This window comes from Platalea leucorodia (genome assembly GCF_965183815.1).
Source record: "Platalea leucorodia genome assembly, chromosome: 4".
In the NCBI taxonomy this organism is placed as follows: Eukaryota; Metazoa; Chordata; class Aves; order Pelecaniformes; family Threskiornithidae; genus Platalea; species Platalea leucorodia.
In genome coordinates, this window is record NC_138826.1 from 37981940 (window position 1) to 38000163 (window position 18224).

Here is an 18224-nt window from a genome sequence, read left to right on the forward strand (position 1 = left end):
CACCTTCTTGAGAACCCCTTCATAGTTTCTCAAGCCTTCTTCTGCACTGCATTAAGAGACCATCTCTGCAAATAACATGGTTTAAAACCCAGGGAACTCTGCAATAGGACAAGGACTCATTTCACCACCCAAGTGACCCGATCCCAGAGCAGCCCTTTCCCAGGCTCAGCGCCTCATGGCTTAAAGCATCTCCTGGGCAGCTCAGTTGGGATGAGCCAGGAGGTTTATTACAGCACTTATCTAGGGAAAAATGCCAGCCAGATCAAACCCCACAGAGACCCTCAGAACCTGCAGAAGCAGCTGGTACCATGCCAACAGGAAGATGTTCTTTTCCCCCATCATTCCTCTTGATGCTCTGTTTTCAGAGAGCTGCTCCCCAAAAATGTGAAAAGCCAAAGTTGCAGAATACGCTTGACCCAAAGGTCTACAATAATCCAAACTCCTCCAGCCTTTAGACCCTGCAGTTTACATAAATATCTTTTCAACTCCTTATTTTTTTTCTTTACACATGCTCGCAGAGCAAGCCCTGAGAAACTCTGCCACATCCAACACACCTAGCAATCTCACCGCAGAGCCTCTTCCAAAGCATATGTGTAGGCTACAAGAAAGCCCACCTTTCCCTCCCCATCTCTGCCCAGCTGACCCTGGTGTGGGATGCTCTCCTCCTGCTTCCCCTTCAGCCACTGAACCACCATTAGTGAAGGACCATTTCCTTCTGCAACGATTACAGGTCATCAGTCAACAAGTGTCTTTTGCCATGACCTGAAGGCATCCTTCAGCTTCTCTCACCTTGCCTAAGGTTTTCCCAAGATTTTTCTCAGTCCTTCATGTATTTTGAAGTACCCCATCTCAGCTCAGACTATGCAGCCCCATAAGCAGCAGGACAAAACCTGCTTTCCTATAGATCTGCTACTCAAAATACTCACGCCCATGTGGCATTTGTGTTCCCTGATAGTAGGTGGCAAGTGTTATGCTGGTTTTTTTTTTTTCAGTGGGATATTAATAGATCCCTCTCACTGGCCGACCAGCTCGCCTAGATAAAAACTTTATCACTAATTTCCTAATCAGGCAGGCGCTTAATTACAAGACGTCTACTTCCGAGTCAAAGAGGGGGAGGACTGCAGACACACAAACAGCATGACTGCAAAAAAAAAAAAAAAAAATCTGGATATGCTTTTTTAGGAAACCAAGCTTAAAAAAAGAAATCTCCTCCAAACAAACAAACCCCTCCCCTCCGAAATAAGCCAGACAGCCAAAAGATAAATCCATCGGGATTTTTGGTGTCTTAGGCACAGGAGCTCCTGTTGGTGTATGGGCCAAGGAGATGCTGTGTCCCGCGGTCCATTCTGCAGAGGGGCTGGAGCCCACGGCTGCTCCCAGAGGGCATGGCAATGCCTCTCTCCTCCCGCGTCCCATATATAGCATGGTCCCCAAGGGCTGCGAGCAGATGGTTACCAAGCTGACAGGTTGCAAACAGCTCCGTAGAGCCAGTCAGGGAATCAGATATTGTCTCCGTGCCTTTAGTTTTGGAAACAAAGGATGTCTCCCAGCTAAAAAAGTTTGCCTTGGGACCTTGCTGCTCCCCCTATTTTCGGATTTCTTTTTAAAAGCACTTCAATCCAGCTCGCATCGCTTAGGGCTGAAGTCTATACAACTCTCTGGGCTGCCTGCACATGATTTTTTCCACTCCGAGAAGGGAAAATGGATCTTTTCATCTGACTCTCCTCTCTCTAGCTAGGAGGAGAATGCAAGGACAGCCATGGTGCATGGCACAACATCAACCTTGCTTTTCCAAGGAGCTGCAGGCACTGCCTTCTCTGCAAAAAGTTTTTTCCCTTGACTTCCTAGCAAACTTGCAAATGCCATGAACTTAGGGCAACCTGGAGAAGCTTCCTCCCAGCATCCTTGCCATTTATTTAGAGGAGCCCCATGGGCTCGGCAACAGTCCTGGACCCCAGCCCTAAATACATGAGACAGCAGTGACACCGCACAGTGCCAGGCAGGGACCCAAATCATCTTTTAGGGTGGGTTTATTTGTTAAAATCATCTTTTGGTAGGCCATACTGGATACCCCCCCAAAACCTACCAGGATGCAAAGCACAGCCAAACTGCAGGACACCGGCTTCTTTTACTTCCCTGCTGGTTTTAGCTCTGCAACTTGACCCTCACAGAAACATATGGTTTGCATTCTCCCTTCTATACTTTCCATAGACTCGCACACGCTCTCCTTCCCCCCGCCTCCCATAGGCACACAAATCCAAGCCCTTTTCTCTTTAAACAAGAAATCATGCCGGCAGTCCTCCACGTCATTCTCTAAGGGAAGGAGACGGGCACAGGCAGACCGAGAGAGGCTGCAGTAAAACCCCTCGGCCGAGACCGCTAAGTGGGCTTTGCTATTTCTTGCAGGGGTCATTAATAGCCCGGCTGGATCTGCTGCATCCCCTTATAGCCAGTCCATAAATACTAATGAAAACAGAGCCAGTATGTCATTGGGATATGGAAATGGAAAGGGGGAGGCAGGAAGCGCATGCACAACAAAAACCCACTCTGCAAGCAGAGCTTTGCCTTCCCCAGCCAGCCAGGGACCACCAAAAAGCCATCCTGCTTGAGCCTCCAACCTCTTCCCTCTCCGCTAGCAGGAAAAGACAGAAACAGCAGCAAGCCCTTAGGATGCGGGGACAGCAAACAGGGTACAGTGATGCCAAGGCACTGCATGGTGCTGGTGATCAGAGGATGCTTGAAGGGCAGGCACCGGCCACCAACGGGGTTAAGCAGCAACTTCTCCTCCTCTTTTCCCCCTCCCCATGTGCAAAAATCATCTTTCTTTTCCTGTTAGGCATTCTTCATCTAGTTTTCTGCTTCGTCCAGCAGATGGGCTTTTCCCTGCAAAGAGACGACGGCAGCCTAAGCTGGTTGTTGTTCAGCCCAGAGGACTGATCCAGCAGGAAACAGCGAGAGGGATTTTTACAGAGCATTACTTTGCCTTACTGACAAGCAAGGCATTGCCTTCCCCCAGCCCACATTGTGGGATGAAGTTAAAAATTCACGAAGGCCTTCACACCCGCTTCTTTTGTCTAGTGTCCTTAAAGCACCACACTCGAGAGGAGCCTCACGGAGCCTGGGAGGGCTGTGGGATAGATGGATGGATGGATGGACGCCCCTGGCCAAAACAGCCCAGGCTGTGATAGAAACCAGAAGCCTTGCGGTCTGTGAGCCTGACTGCCTTTGCAAAGCATACCGAGCATTGCTGGCGCGCCTGCGTACCCCACACCATCCTCCCGGCTGCGGCCAATGAATGCCACAGCAAAAAACCCAAAGATCCTCCGAATTTATATATTTTCAGCGGCACAGGACCAGCAAGCCTGACAGTTTCTTGGAGCAAAGGTCAGCAATGAATTCTTCTTAGCAGGTATTATAAAACCACACTTAAAAAAAAAATCATCTATTTTTGACCCGTTGTGTTTTTAGGATTGGCATTACTCAAGGTTTTAGCTGGACAGATGAGGCCCCGCAGTAACCTGTGGCTTTCCCTACCACATATCCCCTGGGATCCTTCCCGATCGGCTGGGACCCCGTCTGCAAAGCCGGCACGTGGGTTTTTCCATCCCCGGCAGGACCAGCCCCAACACGCCCCAGACTCCCGGGGTTTTGTTGCAAACTACAAAGGAACCTGCCCAATTTGCCCCGGTTTGCATAACCAGTTTATCCCAAGCATTTGTTTTAAAAACTCAACTCTTGTTAGTCACTGTTCAGCCCAAACAAAACCCAACCCTCTTTCCAGCTTTCGGATCTTGCTTTTCCAGCTTTAGGCAGAGCCAACGTTTTTATCTTGGTGTATAAATTTTAGAGTCTGAAATATGTGCCTCGACACCTTGGGTTTATCTATATATATATATATATACACACATATATATATAAAAATATATATGTTTTATATATATAAAAAACAGAGCAGCCGAAGTAGCCACAACCCAGGATAGGGATTAACTGCGCGGCTGCAACTCCTTCAATGCAAAGCTGGGATCCCTGGGCTATGGCACCATGGGATTTTAATGTGCAAAACCTCCACAGCCACACCTCCCAGCCTTGTTTGCTTCACCCAAGCACAGACTAGTCATTCACCAGTAGCAATTCATTTAGCATAGACATACATAAAAAAAAGAAGGACTGCAAAGGAGGATAAAATAAAAGTTTTATAGCCCTTGGCAGCCTGCACCCCAGCTTCATCACACTCTGGACCCCGGTCACCCAAGCATCTCCGTGCTGCACAGCCGTGCAGCCAAATCGCCTCTCCTGAAACAAATCCCTTTAGTGCCAACACTGGAGCACCGAAGGAGATATTTGCAGGGCTCTCACTGCAGAAAAGCAGCCAAAAATGATGCACAGCAGGCATCACAGGTCCTCCAGGAAAACGTACTTCCACAACCAGCCAGGCATCTCCTCCTAAAGACCAGGGGAAGACGAGAAGAACCACAGACCCAGGTGGAAATGCATGGGTGGAGATGGCAGGGGAGCCCAAATTGCCACCTCTTCTTCCTTCCAGCCCAAAGCATTAGCCCACAGCCCCAGCGATGCTGACAGAGCCAGGCATGCACCCAGCAGTGACACCGTGTCACCAAGCGCTTGTCCCCAAAGCGGATAGACTGGTGTAACTCAGAGGAGACGCTACAGAGCCATGGAGGGATGCCACAGTCCCAATGGGGAGCTCCTGAGCACGGGAAAAAGCTTGCTTCCAGCCTAATGCAGATTTTCAGCAATACTTGACCCGCTCTAGGAAGACGTCCTCCGGTCAGGTCCCAGAAAGCAGAAGGGACAGGACATTTAGGCTTCTTGAAGGTAGGCTGGAGGAGAAAACCCTTCAATGAGCCTAGTCTCCAATGCAGCAACCTAGACCACTGATTGTTTTTAATTGCTGTGTAATTGGACTTGGGAGCCATGCTTTCATTTTAAGCACGTCTCTACATTTCACATCTGTCTAGGAGAAAAATTAAAACCTTCAAAATAATATTCCAGTTAAGGAACACCATAGCACCATCCAGCAACTGTAGAAACAGCCGTGCCAGGCAGGGAGGCGAGGGTACCCGCACCCCGAGCAGCATCCCCAGCCTGTTTGGGATAAGCAGGGGTGGAGGGAGGCTGCTGGGATCCCACACCTGGGCAGCGGCCATCCGAAACGAGGTGATGGCCCCAGGCCAGACCACAGCAGACAGCATGGCCACATTGCAAGATCCACCCTCATGACCAGCACTAATTACTAGCTTCACTTGCAGGGCCTGCAAAGCCTTCAGAGATGCCCCTCCAGGTGAGGGTGGGGAGGCTCCCTTGGCTCCTTTTGGCTACACGGATAAAAAGCAAGCAGCAGACCACATTTTTTTTTGTTGTTGTTTTAAATAGCAACCACTTTCTGGCTGCTGGAAAACACCCTCCTTCTGTTCTTCAAGCCAACCCAAATAGATAGAGCCAATAAAGCAGCCAGGTGATGGCGTAGGATGGTGAGGTCTCCACGGGGGATAACAGGCATGCAGGGATCAGCCTCCAGAGCATGCAAGGCAGGGATGAGACCCCCTCAAGATGGCAGAGAGGCAGAGCTGATCACCCCAGTGGAAGGAAGCGCCATTCGTTCACCTCTACAAAACCCTTCAAAGCCTCACTCCTTCATCCCGATTGCTCTCGGTCCTCCAGTTAGCGGTCACCATCATCCGAAGGAAGAACTACAGCTTCCCAGAACATCAGGAGAGTCCACAGGAAAACTGGACAGTCAATGAAGCAAGGTCTTCTGCTGAGGACCTTCTTGGTGCCTTCAGCCACTCCTGGGTGGATATGCCCAAAATCTCACAGCCTAGAAAGCATTGAGGACACCCACTGACAGCAACCTCAGACAGGAGGAGACAGCAACACTGCATGCCAGGCATGTCCCTTCTCCCATTTAAATATGTCCCGAGGAGTTTCTGGGCTCTCTAACCTCCCGCCTAAGGAAAACTCCCACACTATACAATGCAACACCACCTTTTTAATAGCCTCCCGCCTCCGCAAGCCACCCAGCCAGGAAGCCTGGGTTTGTTTTTACAACATCTTGTCCCTCCAGCCTGCCACCGCCCCAGGAGATGCAGGTACACTGAGGAGCCTGCCCAGAGGTGGACAGCCCATACTGCTGCTCGTTTATAGTCAGGGAGGAGGACATGTAGAGGCATTTAAATGCTGCCAACCAAGGAGGGAGTGTGGCGAGAAAGGGGCAATTGGGAATAATTTCCAGGCTGGTGGCAGCTCCCAGGCAGAAGAGTTGCTCCGCCAAAGGGAAGACTCAAAAAGCAATAGCAGGACAAAGTCAGGGTGGAGAAAAGCTTGCTCTTATCTCAGCTGCTCTCTCACCTCCCTGCCCAGTAGGAGCCTCCTACTGGGCTTGTAGTGGGCTTGTATCGTTCAACAGCCACCACACCTATCTCCATGCAACTTCAACGGGGAGGGAAGCCCGGTGGGGAGAAGCATCACCATGCCTTACAGGAGCACTCCCTACACACCATCCTGCGCTCAAACCCTCTTGCGCACATTTTACCTGTGCCTGTGTGCCACTTGGTTCAATATATCAAGGTGTGCTGAATCCATCCCTAGGGCAAGGCAAAGCATCCAAAACAATCCTGCACCTGCATGCAGTGACATCAATACCAAGAGTATTTCTCCACCTCTAAGGAAGTTTTGTGGGGTTTTTTCCTCCCCCTCTTTCTAGAATCCCATGCTATCCACCTGCATGGATCCTCTGGTCGAGGATGCTGCCCACAGCATCACTCCCACAGAGCCCCAAAGCCCGCCTGGGCACCAGGCATCTGCACTCAGAGGTCCTTGCCTCTCCTCCTGCGGTGGCCTCCACTCGAAAGGCAGATGGATCTAATATGCATTAAGCATCTCAAAATGAGATTTTCCACGCTCTTTCAAAGGGAAACAATCCCTCAGCTTTCACACTTGGTGCAGGCTTGTGACGGCGGGGAGCCAAGGGGCAGCAAAGGTTACTCATGGGACCTTTATGGAAACCACACTGGTGGGACCCCCCGGAAGCACGAGAGATGCCGGGATCTGACTTTTGTGTCTGGCTCAATGAGGGTTTTATACCGATTAGAAGGACAGCCCATGCTTGCAGCCCAGGTATTCAGGCAGGGAAGGCATTGCTCGTGGCACAAACAAGCCCTTTTCCTCCTCCTGGCCCTTACAGGAATAAATAGAGGAGAGAAGCAAGGGCAGCTATGCTATATGTGCGTATATACATCTATTATGGACTGCTGCTGATCAGACTTGTGGGGCAAAGGGGTGGAGGTGGAGAAGGAGATCCACAAAGATGCTCTACAAATCTATATAGGTCTTCTTCCCTACCTGAAGGGACTCACTCCCCCAGGGAAAGGGACAGCCCAGCCCCCAAATGCAAGCAGAGAAAAGCGTCAGAGTTTGAGGCTAGAGGTCTTCTCAGTTTGCTCCTTGTATAACCAGGTATTTTACTCTTTAATAAGTGTCTCAACTTGTGTCCTCCATTTCCCAGGGTAAATTAAAAAAAAAAAAAACTGCCTTTAACTTAAAGGGGAAAAAAACTGGCTCAAAATATTTGCTTTTCAGATCCTGAGGGATTATGCCAGCTCCATCCACCCAGGCCAAGCCCTGTGTGGCAGGCAATGGGATGTGCCTCCCGATAAATATTTTGCCTGCACAAATCCAGCTCCAGAAGAAAGCCTTGTCTCATGGTCATAGCCCAGTTTTGGGACTCCTGTGCCACCGCCACGCCTGCCATCGCCCATGCACATGCCCCAGGTGGCTCCACAGCCACCCCAGGGCTCAGGACTGAGCTGAGCCAGCAGGTCTGGGAGAAGCCACCAAAGGCAGCGGGGAGCAGAGGAGACCCCAGCAAGGCCATGCCAGGCTGCAGCGGGGAGGGACTCACAGGAGATTAAAGGCAGCATGCAGGACACGCTGCAGCAAGCCCCGTGCTAAATAATTCCTGCTTCCCTTCCCTTTCCTCATTTTCGAGTGTGGCTTTGCCCAGCCTTTCCCAGCCTGGCTCACGTTTGATCTCGGGGCTCGCTCTGCCTTTCCGTCGCCTCCAAGCAGCCGACGCAACCCAGAGGTGCCTCGCTACGACCCACTGAGCTGCCCCAGCCCCATCAAAAAAGCAGCCCCTACGTGAAAAATCAAATAGCAAAGGGAAAGGAGAAAAAAAAAAAAATCCCCTAAAAATCCAAGCTCAGCAATCATGTGGCTGCTACCAGCCCAGCCCAGCGGTTTGGGAGGAGAGGGGATGGGGAACGGGCTCGGGAGGAGGAGACAGCAGCTCTTCCCCTCCACCAAGGAGCAGGTCCGGGGCTGCCAGCCCAGCGCATTCCTGCACCGTGAGTCAGGCCTCCGAAAAACCAGGAGGCTTCAAGAATAATACTCCATGCAGTCGGGATGCTTTGCTTGCCTTCTGGCTCCCCAGCCTCCCCCATGCACGTAGCGCCCGGTTTTAGTGCTTTGCTCCCCAACGGGACCAAAACTGATTTAAACCAAAACCCAGCTGGGACCCTCAAGAACAACATCACCCTCCGTTGCTGGGACCCTAGCATGAAGCTAAAAGGAAACCCACACTCCAAAACTGCCTTGACAGTAAAAATTCAAGCGTCAGCCAAGCCTGCAGGGCTGCGGGGACAGCAAGACGGGAGGATTTAGGGAGTGTTAGGGAGGGTGCTGTATTCAGCTAGGGGCCTCCAGGCTCCCACCAAGAGAGGTCCCTCGGAGGGTGGGTGTGAAACCAGACATCAGAGCAGCTTTACAGGGCTTTCTGCCTCTCCCTAGTCCAAGCTCTGCATTTCCCAGCCCTAGTGCAACCCCACTGCAGGTCATACAGGATTTTTTCCAGTGCCCCGGCCTGATGTGAGGAGTCATATCACACAAAAGCTACCAGTTCACCACTCCTGGGGCACCACAAAGGCTCTAGTTTGGGGGGGAAAGCGTCTCACACAATATTTCCTTTAGGTCCTGAGCTCTGGCAAAGCCAGGGAAGGATCACCCGAGCTCCCTTCACCCCAGGATGAATGAGTCTTCATGCCACCAGACACAGACACCCCCACCCGCCCCAGCATCCGAAGGGCCAGGACTGTGCCACCGCGCTCTGACTCACAAGCAGGGGTGGCTTGCACAATACAACTGATTACAGCAAATTACAGCTTTGTGTATTAAGGAAAACCAAAATCGGAGGCAGTGAGCCTTAAAATGCCATGGCAAGGCTGACGGCAGCCAGCGAGCAGCTCAGGCATCCCTTGCCCCCGTATTAATCTCCCCACTTCCCAAGGCGAGACACGCGGGTGGGATGGCAGGAGGGGGCAGAGGGAATGGGCTGGTGATTTATGCCCCCCGCCTCGCTCCAGCAAATGTTTTCACTCGCATTAGCATCGCTAAAGCCGGGAAGATATAAGTGAATAGGAAACAGCAGGAACCTGTGGCTTTATGGCACCAACATCTGCTGTAATGAACTCCTCGCAGACTCCATACAGCCCCTTCCGTCCTCACCTCGCAGCCCAGCGCTTCCTGCCGCCTCCCCGGCTCCGGCCTGCGAGCCTGGCTTTTGCCGAGCAAAGCCCAGCTCATGGACTCTTCCGATAACCTACGGGGCTGGCAGGCTGATCCCACTGGCCCCAAACACGCTGGGACAGAGAAAGCCACAGAGCTGAGGACTTGAAAGTGCTGCTGCTGCTAGAAATGGAAGCAAAACCGAGCTCCTTGCATCATCTTGGCTTGCTTAACTAACCCAAAATACAGATATTTTTTTTTTTTTTTTCATTCCTGTATGGCTAGGACAGGGACAGAAAGGGAGCCAGTGTGCACAGCACCAAAAGGACCCACAGGACCTTATACAGGAGAGGAAATAAAGGACACAGCTGGACTCTCCAAGCTGCTTACTGGGTCACCAGTGGTACACTTTTGATTTCTAAACAGAGAAAATGCAATCTGGATTTCTTCCCTACCCCCCAACCTCCACTTCCAAGAGATTCTGCCTCCTTTAAAGTAGCATTTTCCCATTTCTCTCCTTTTTTTGTTGTTTCATTATTTCATTCTGCCACTACCATGCACAGAGACCACCCGCTTCCAAGACAGAAAGGGCTCCACAACCAAGAAGCTAAAGGAGAAGGAGAGGAAAAAGCCAGAGCAGAACCTTTCACAAGCCTCCACCTCCTGCAAGGGCAGGCTTTGCCGATGAGCAACAGGTCTTGGAGCATCTCTCCCCCGGCCATCTGCTCGCAATGACAGCAGCAGGCAGGCAGCCTCCTGCCACCAATGCGCAGGAGCCCACAACCCACGCCAGTGGGGGACAGCAGTGCCGATATCCCCCCCTCTCCTTCCCTCCCTCCCCAGGATGGTGGTACAGCAGACAGATGGAAGGACAGTCCTTCACCAGGATGGCAGCGTCACACTGTCTGCAAACACCCTTGTCAGCTAAGCCCCGCTCCAGCATCACCCTCTGGATTTTGACAGCCCTTCTGCAACCCTCGTGCAGCCAGCCTCGTGGGGAAAGGCCCTCAAGCAAGCTCAAAATCCTCGCACCAAGTTGTTTTCCTAGCGCACACAAGCAGAAGGAAGCATGGCGAGGAGCCCGGCAGGCAAAGCCCCAGGACCAGGAGGGAGGGACGTGGGTGGGAGCTGGGGTTCCCCCAGCAGCAGAGGGGGGCACAGCAGCAGTCCTGAGGATGAGTGGGCCGACTGCTTCTGGGTGTCAAACCCCAATCCAAAACCTAACGCAAACAATATGGACATTCCCCGTTATTAAAAGAGAAAATTATTTTCTGGGTGATGTCTCTCCCGCCCTCCTTAAAACCATGCAAAGATGAGGAAGGGTGCGGATTATCACTGGGGCTAAGCACCCATCTCCGCTCCCTCCTCTGCATCATCACATGCAATCTCTACACAACACTCCTGGAGAAACACTAATTATAGCTCTACAGCTAAAAAACTTTATACACGTTTACATATGCCAGGTTAACAGTGTGCCTTTAAAAAGGCTCCCCAGACTCAAACTGATCCAGCTTGGTCAGGTTTAACTTGTTTTTTCCTTCTTCATTCCCTCCCTCCTGCCCAGTTTTATTTCAAACCCTGCATGAACTTGGTGCATGCAAAAATAAGGAGCACTGCACGGGACAGAGCCAGGCACGGGGGGTCCTGCACCACCGACCCAGCCGACATCCCCCCCCTCCCCAGTATCCCCAGCAGCTCCAGGCTTGCTTGGCCACAGCTAAACCCTGACCCACAGCAGCCTGGCTAATCCAGCCTTCCCAGCCCCCTGCCATCCACAGCATCCCATGCCGTGCCGAGCCGCGGCCCCTCGCTGCTCGCTCCCACAGCGCGGGACCCTCTGGCACACACCGTGCTGCTCCCGGCTGAGCGGGACACCGGTTGCCAGCTCTCAAAACTCTCCAGCAAAGGGAGAGTTTCTTCTGGCTGGAGGATGCTGCTGCAGCAACGTCCAGGCCACTGAATAAGTCAATAGTGCCATTTCTGTTTTTCATTTGCCAAAACACACTAGATCTTTGTGTGGCGGAGGTGGAAAAAATATTAATCTAATTAAACTCCCTCCCCAAAATTCCTCATCACCTTAATTACGCTTCAGAAAAGAAGGCTTGGTTCATTTTCTTAGAAAATCAGCTCGTCAGGAGATGCTTTTAACTACTAACAAGACCAATCTGGCTGTGCACAGCTTCACGACACGTCCTCAAACCCTCGCCAGAAGCTGCGGAAAGCGAGTGATGGGCTCTCCTCCCGAGTTCCCACCGGGATGACGACCTTGCTCATCACCGGGGCCGCGACGGTTACGGTTATGGTCTCTTCCAACCTCTAAAAGCCATCAAACTTTATAGGGCTCCACTTCTGAGCTCTACACTCGTGGACATCTTTTTATACCCAGAGGATAAACAGCGGCACCTTTGCTTTGCCACCGCCGGAGGATGACAAAGGACAAAGTCCTGAGATGCAGAGGATGTTCATGAGTTGCGGGGAGGGGGAGAAATATAGCGGAAAGGCTGAATTTGATCACAGGAGTCCTAACGAGAGAGGGCAGCAGGAGAGACGTGCCTCTGTTTATTGTCTGTGGCAGGGATTACCAACGGAAGGGCTGGATTTTAGTGCATCTCAATCACAAGATTGGGTTGCGCACAGGAAACTTTGAAGAGCCATCGGAAAAGACCACTTAGCTGCCCGGCCGTCAACAGCTCGGTTTATAAAAACGCAGACAAAAAAAAAATATCCGGGCTGAATAATTACTTATTTCACTCGCTGGGGAATCACAGCCGGCGACACTAGGGCTGGGTTTGTTTTGCTTTTCCCAATTAAAAAAAAAAAACATATAAAAAATACAAGCAGGCGGCAGCGGTACGGCAGGGCGGGGAGCGGCGCTGCCAGCCCGCATCCCCCGGAGCATCCCCCGGAGCATCCCCCGGCCGCGAGGGTGGCTCAGCTCCCCCCGCCCCTCAACCTTTATATTAAAGAAAAAAAAAAAAAGGAGGAAATAAATGCCCCAAGGTTGAAAACCCCTTCGAGCTGCCCCTAAAAAAGGGGTAAACCCCAGTGAACTTTTTTGGGGGGGGAGGCAACCCCCCCCCCCCCCCGCCCCGAAAAACTTCTGCCCCCCCTTACCTGCGGCGGCCAGCGCCCGGCGGAGAAGGAGGAGGAGGAGGAGGATGAGGAGGGCGGCGGGGCGGCGGGGGCCGGGCGGCGGCATGGCGGCGGGGCCGGGAGCGGAGCGGCGGGGAGCGGAGCGGAGCGGCGAGGCGCTGCCTGCCCGCCGCCTCGCCACACTGCCGGGCTGCCCGGCGCCGAGCGGGGCGGAGCGGGGCGCGGCCCGGCGGGGCGGAGCGGGGGCGGCACCTCCCCGCGCCTGCGATGAGCTGCTCCCGGCCTCAGCCCCCCTCCTCTCCATCATCATCATCATCACCTGCCCCCATCCCCTGCAGGGAGGACGGGTACAAAGCCAAGGCAGGAGAGGGGCTGCGAGGCAGGGATGGGAAAAACCGCGTGAAACGCCGACCGGCGGAGCCTGCTCTGCAGTGGGGGCGTGCGGGCACAAGGGGGAGCCCCGCAACGCTCCCGGCACCGGGTCCCGGCCTCCCCCCCGGCTCCCCGCCCGTCCGCTCGGCCCCCGGCGTGGCGTGCCCCGCCGAGGAGCCTTGCCGCGGGGAGAAGCACGCCGGTAAAAACACGTTAAGGCGCGAAGCGACGCTGCTAACGATGCGAGTGCCATAAGATCACATAATGGACTATTACACCCTCCGCCAAGAACCGGGATTGAAACCCAGGCTGCAAAATGTACCCACAGGAGCATAAAATCTCACAAACGCACACAAAAATAATAAAAAAATAAAATTCACACATTGGAGGAGGTATCCTGCAACTACTCCTCAGTATCTGTGCACCTCCCTTCCTGCAAAGAATTGAAAACAAATTTACACTTTGCAAACTCTGAGCCGTGGGGCTGCAGTTTTCCAAATGCTACGTCTCTCCTTAGGCTGGGTTTAAAGCTCACCCTGCCTCCTCGCTCACTGGAGGGGGCAAAAGGACTCAGCAGTGCCCAGGAGAGGAGGCAATGCCAAGTTCAGCAAAGTTGCATTACAACAGAGCAGTGCTTCTTCTCATGGAGTGGTATCCATGCAAGGAGGGCTGCGAAGTGCTGGGTAACAGTAAGAACTGCTTCCTTCCACCAAGGGAAAATGGGCTGCCATTGCTGCCTATAAATGGTTAAAATAGCATGGGAACTGCTAACTACTTTTAATTGCTGGCAGCTGCTCAGTTCCTCCGGGGTAGGGCAGTGGGGGCGAAGAAACCCTGGCAGGCAGGCAGGCAGTAATTACAGCCTGTGCCTCACCGCCAGCCCGGTGGAACCGGGGCTGTGGGTTTGGCATTGGCTCTCTCCGGGCCCAGCGTGCTGCTCCAGCCATGGGTTTGCTCCTTGGCCCAAGGTGGGTTGTCGCCTTCAGAGGGGCAGGGCAAACGCGGACGGGATGGAGAAGCTGGGGGACAGCTTCTGGTGTTGAATGGGGGTGTCACACGTAGATCACAGGATTCTACCTGGGGACGCAGGAGTGCCAGGGGTGGCCTTTGCACTTGGGATAGGCCTTTTGGGCATCACCCGAAAATGAAAATCCACCTTTGGAAACCTTACAGGGCTGTCAGGAGTTCTCCCTGCTGCCCAGTTGCCTTCTCCCACCTTTGCAGAGCACCCTCTCCTCCCAGCCAGGCTGTCCCTCGGCCAGTCCTGCAGGTACCCCAGCCAGACCCCAAAACTCATGCCGCGCTGCTTGAGCCACCCGCACATTGCCGGCAATACAGCTGCCTCGCGTGCTACCTCCAGCATCCCACACTCGGCTGCACTTCAGCCTGTATTTACAGAGCAGCAGGACGTGCCGGAAAAGGCTTAAGAGCAAAAAAAAAAAAAAATCTCATTTCCAGTTGCTGTCGACGGGGTGAAGCCATGAAAGAAGAGCCTGGCTGGGCAGCAAATGCGACCGATGCAGACCCGGCGGTGCTAACAGTGGAGAGGGGCTGGGGATGAGACGTCTGGGAAAATAAACCAGCAAAAAAGGCTATTTTCCAGCCGGATCAGGCCACACGTTGGGCTCATGTGCAGTTCATGGCAGTGTAATGCAAGGGCGCATCAGTACTTGGCTCTGGCCCCACGTGCAGCTCCAAAGCCCAGGCACTTGCACTGGACCTCAGTGATCGTTCGTGCAAGAAAGGGCTCTGTGCCTGGGTGGGTGTTTATTCTTTTATTAAATAACACCGGTAACACTCGGGCCAGTGTGTAAAGCACTTTGAGGAGCTCTGAAGAATGGCTTGGTACCAGTGCAGGTATTGGTATTAATGAGCGGAGGAGCTGGCAGGCGTTCAGAGCGCCTGCTTTTGGAAGCAGAGTGCGCCTTTTGTATGGGTTTTTTTGTAGAAATGAGTGAGAACGTGTGGGTTAAATCAGGTGGCATTTAAGTCATTGTCTGGTATTCAAAATATGAATTAAAGCAATGCAAATTAATGGTTAGCCTACCACTATTTTGCAATTTTAGAAAAATATGACATGACAAACTATCATTAAGGCAAAGGGCTGTTTTTCCTCCCAGGTGTTTACATATTACCCCTCGTTTTTCTCTAATGGCCTGGTGTGCACAGGTCAATCAAATCCCCAGTGTGGCGGGACAACTCCCAGCAGCCGCCGATCGGGAGGTGTGACGAGTTGCACAGGACTCAGCCGCCCAGCTGCAGCAGGACTGGCAGGGCTCAGCCCTTGTCGCCAGCCCCGGTGGGACGGTGGATGATGGGGCCAGATGAAGCTGAGGGGAAGCAGACAGCACCTGGGAAAGGGTCTATACCACGGGGTTTGTGTACAGCTCAGGAGAGGGGCAGCATCAGATGGGATGCCGGATTTTTGGCATTCTGCACCGGGCAGAGGGAGGGACTGCTCCCGCTCAGCAATGCAAGAGGACCAGCAGTCCACATCCCACTGGTGACACACACGACATCCGAGCAGGGACCCTCCGACCTCTCCGGTGCCTGTCTCGGGTTGGGCATTCGGGTCTCTAGCATAGCCGGGAGGGGGGTGCATTAAAGCGTTAAAAAAGATTGCAGTCAGATGAATAATAAACAGAGGAAGCTCCCAAAGCATAATCAGGAGGTGAGACAAAGACTCACTTGTTCAGACTTTGAGGTCACGGCGCCCTTCAGCTCTGATCGCATTGTCACAGGAGGGGTGGGTATCTTTTCCTACCCAAACTTTAGAGGCAGAATGGACCTTAGGTGGGCTGAAACGTCCTCTAAAAGCGTCTTTTTCTTTCCGATGGTGACCATGCTCTTCACTAAACAGCTGTCCGGGATAAGGCTGTGCTGAGGAGTCAAGACATCCTTATGGTATAAATAATTCTCTATTGGGGGGGAAAGGATGATTTTAATTTTTTTTTTAAAGACCATTTTCTTTATAGCCCCCATGTGCTATTTGCAGCTGTGGTCAGCTGAAAGGGCCACAGGCAGCTAAGCGCAGGGGTAGCTGGAGGTGCTTATTTATTTGAGGGCTTGTAAGTCTTCAAGACAATTTGCATAGCATTATCCATAACTATGCTATCAGGCCAAAGAGTCCCTAAAACCTAATTAAGCATTAGTAAGAAGAGAGCATCTGAAGACATGCACACAGGGGAAGAAGAGGGGACATGCGCCAAAGCTACAGATAACATGGGGTCGAGATGCTGGGAAGGGCTTTCCCGGCAAGGAACAGCCGTGGCTGTACAGAGTTTTGTTTTCCCTGGGTTGCTGCAGCCCAGACACCATGGCATCCGCTCCCCGCCAGCTCACCCGCAGCAACAGGGGCCAAACACGGAAAATTGCATGTTTCCAGTCCAGGGAAAGCAGCCGCCACTGAAATCTGCTGGTCCCGCCACCACAGGAGGCTCAGCCGGCCCCTGCCACATCTCTCACTCCGCAAATAGCTGCTTCCCTCCTCCAGGAGTCCAGCCGGGCTGAAATCTCCCTGCTTTTTTTAAACAGGGACTTTTCTGGGGAGCTGCTTGTTACCAAGAGAGCCCCAGCATGAAGTAATCACTGAGTTTAGCAATGATTTTTTTTTCTTTTTCTCCTGCTACTGACAATTTCCTTGCCTGCGTGCTTTGGGTGCACCGAAGGAGGCTGCAGAAATTTCTGCTGACGGACCTGCTGCAAGGATTCTGTTTACTGCCGTGGCGAAGTCCCAGCCACTGCCTGTAAAGGATGGGGAATTTGTGTCTCTCCATAACGCAGGGAGAGCTAGGGCAGGAAAAGGGCTGGAGGAGGAGAGGGCAGGTGTTCCTGCAAAACAGGCGGACCAGTGTATTTTACTGGGTAGGTTGTTGCTGGTGGGCACCTGGATGGAGCCAGCCTGTCCTCTCGGTTTGACATTAGCCAGCTTCCCTGCTAATTTTGCTCTGTGCACAGCTCCGTGGGGATGCTCGGAGGCAGCAACATACTTGGTGCTTGATGCACCGTCAAAACCTGAATGAAGGGCTTTCTCAGAAATGTCTACCTCCGTTAGCAATTCCCTTGCTCTCTGAGGGTGAAATAGCTGGCACCAACCCTTCCTTCCCCCGCTCCGTGGGTTCCCCCACCCCACACTGGGAAAGGCGTCCTGTGGACCCCGGGTTACCCCTTTCAGCTTGGGCTGAGGAGGTGAAGGCAAGGGACTGTCCTCCTGCCCCTCAGCTCCAAACGGAGTGGCTGTACACTGCACATCCCACGCTTGGGTTGGCTGGGGCTCATGAAGGAGCTGAGCAAGGTGCAGGAAAAGATGTAGCATCTTCGCAGAAGCTGAGGATGGAGATGACCCACTGGACTAGTGAGATGTGATGCATCCCTGGCACCTGCTTGGAGGGAGACACCCCTGTCAGGGATATGACCAGAGAGGGTAGAACATCCCCAAGACGAAGACCAAGACCATGAAGCACCATATACATCTCCCCAAATCCTCAAGCCCATGCAATCAGGTGAATAATACCTGGATACCTGATGTGACGGCCCTGCACCGGACACGGGGCACAAGGTGGGATCGCTGAGCCCCTGCCCCAGCTCCCTCACAAACTGTGTTTGTGGGCAAGAGATGGAGAAGAAGAGAGGCAGGATCTCCATGGATGCACTGGGGAGGGAGGAGGTGTTTGTGGTTCAGTGGCTTCCAAGTCCTTTCTGCTTTGCAGAGCTTTACGAGTGACACTGGCGTGTGATTCGATTAGGGAAAAATGCTTCACCTTCTACCGACTCCAGAGCCTCCTCAGCTTCAGCTTGCGATGCGATGGAAATCCCGCTCGGCAGGGGGAGAAGCTGACACAAACACCCCCCCCTCTCTCCACCCCCCACCCCACCCCACCCCCCGGACCCTCATGCCACCTCTCTCCTCCACCCTGGGTGATGCTTCACAGCATCTCTGTCCCACAGGGGGATGGAGTTGGGAGCCGCTCCCCTGGGGCCAGGAAAGCCTGGTTAAGAGATAAGTAATTCCCAAGGTGACCATAAGCCATGTTATGAGTGCTTCCCCTTGTGAGGGGCTGGGCCGGGTGCCTGCAGAAAGGTCCACATGTGCACACATGGACCCAATGGGCAGGAGCGAGCACCCAAAACCACCAGAAGATGCTTTGAGGATTTTCATTGAGAACATGGTTTGCTCCAGAAGGAGCCCGTCAGCATCTGGGCTGGAGTCAGCAGTGCCTCCCGAGCATCTCTCCCGC

General features: G+C 53.0%; 1 protein-coding gene across 1 annotated transcript in view; it reads right to left on the reverse strand.

Moving 5' to 3' along the window:
- The window catches only part of UNC5B (unc-5 netrin receptor B), a gene marked incomplete at its 5' end in the record, with an annotated part of 54553 nt that extends 41832 nt beyond the window's left edge, over nucleotides 1–12721 (reverse strand). Inside the window, one exon of the mRNA XM_082308515.1 lies at nucleotides 12637–12721. Coding sequence (XP_082164641.1) covers nucleotides 12637–12721 — 85 coding nt within the window. The remainder of the gene's footprint in view (nucleotides 1–12636) is intronic.
- Nucleotides 12722–18224: the final 5503 nt, after the last annotated feature.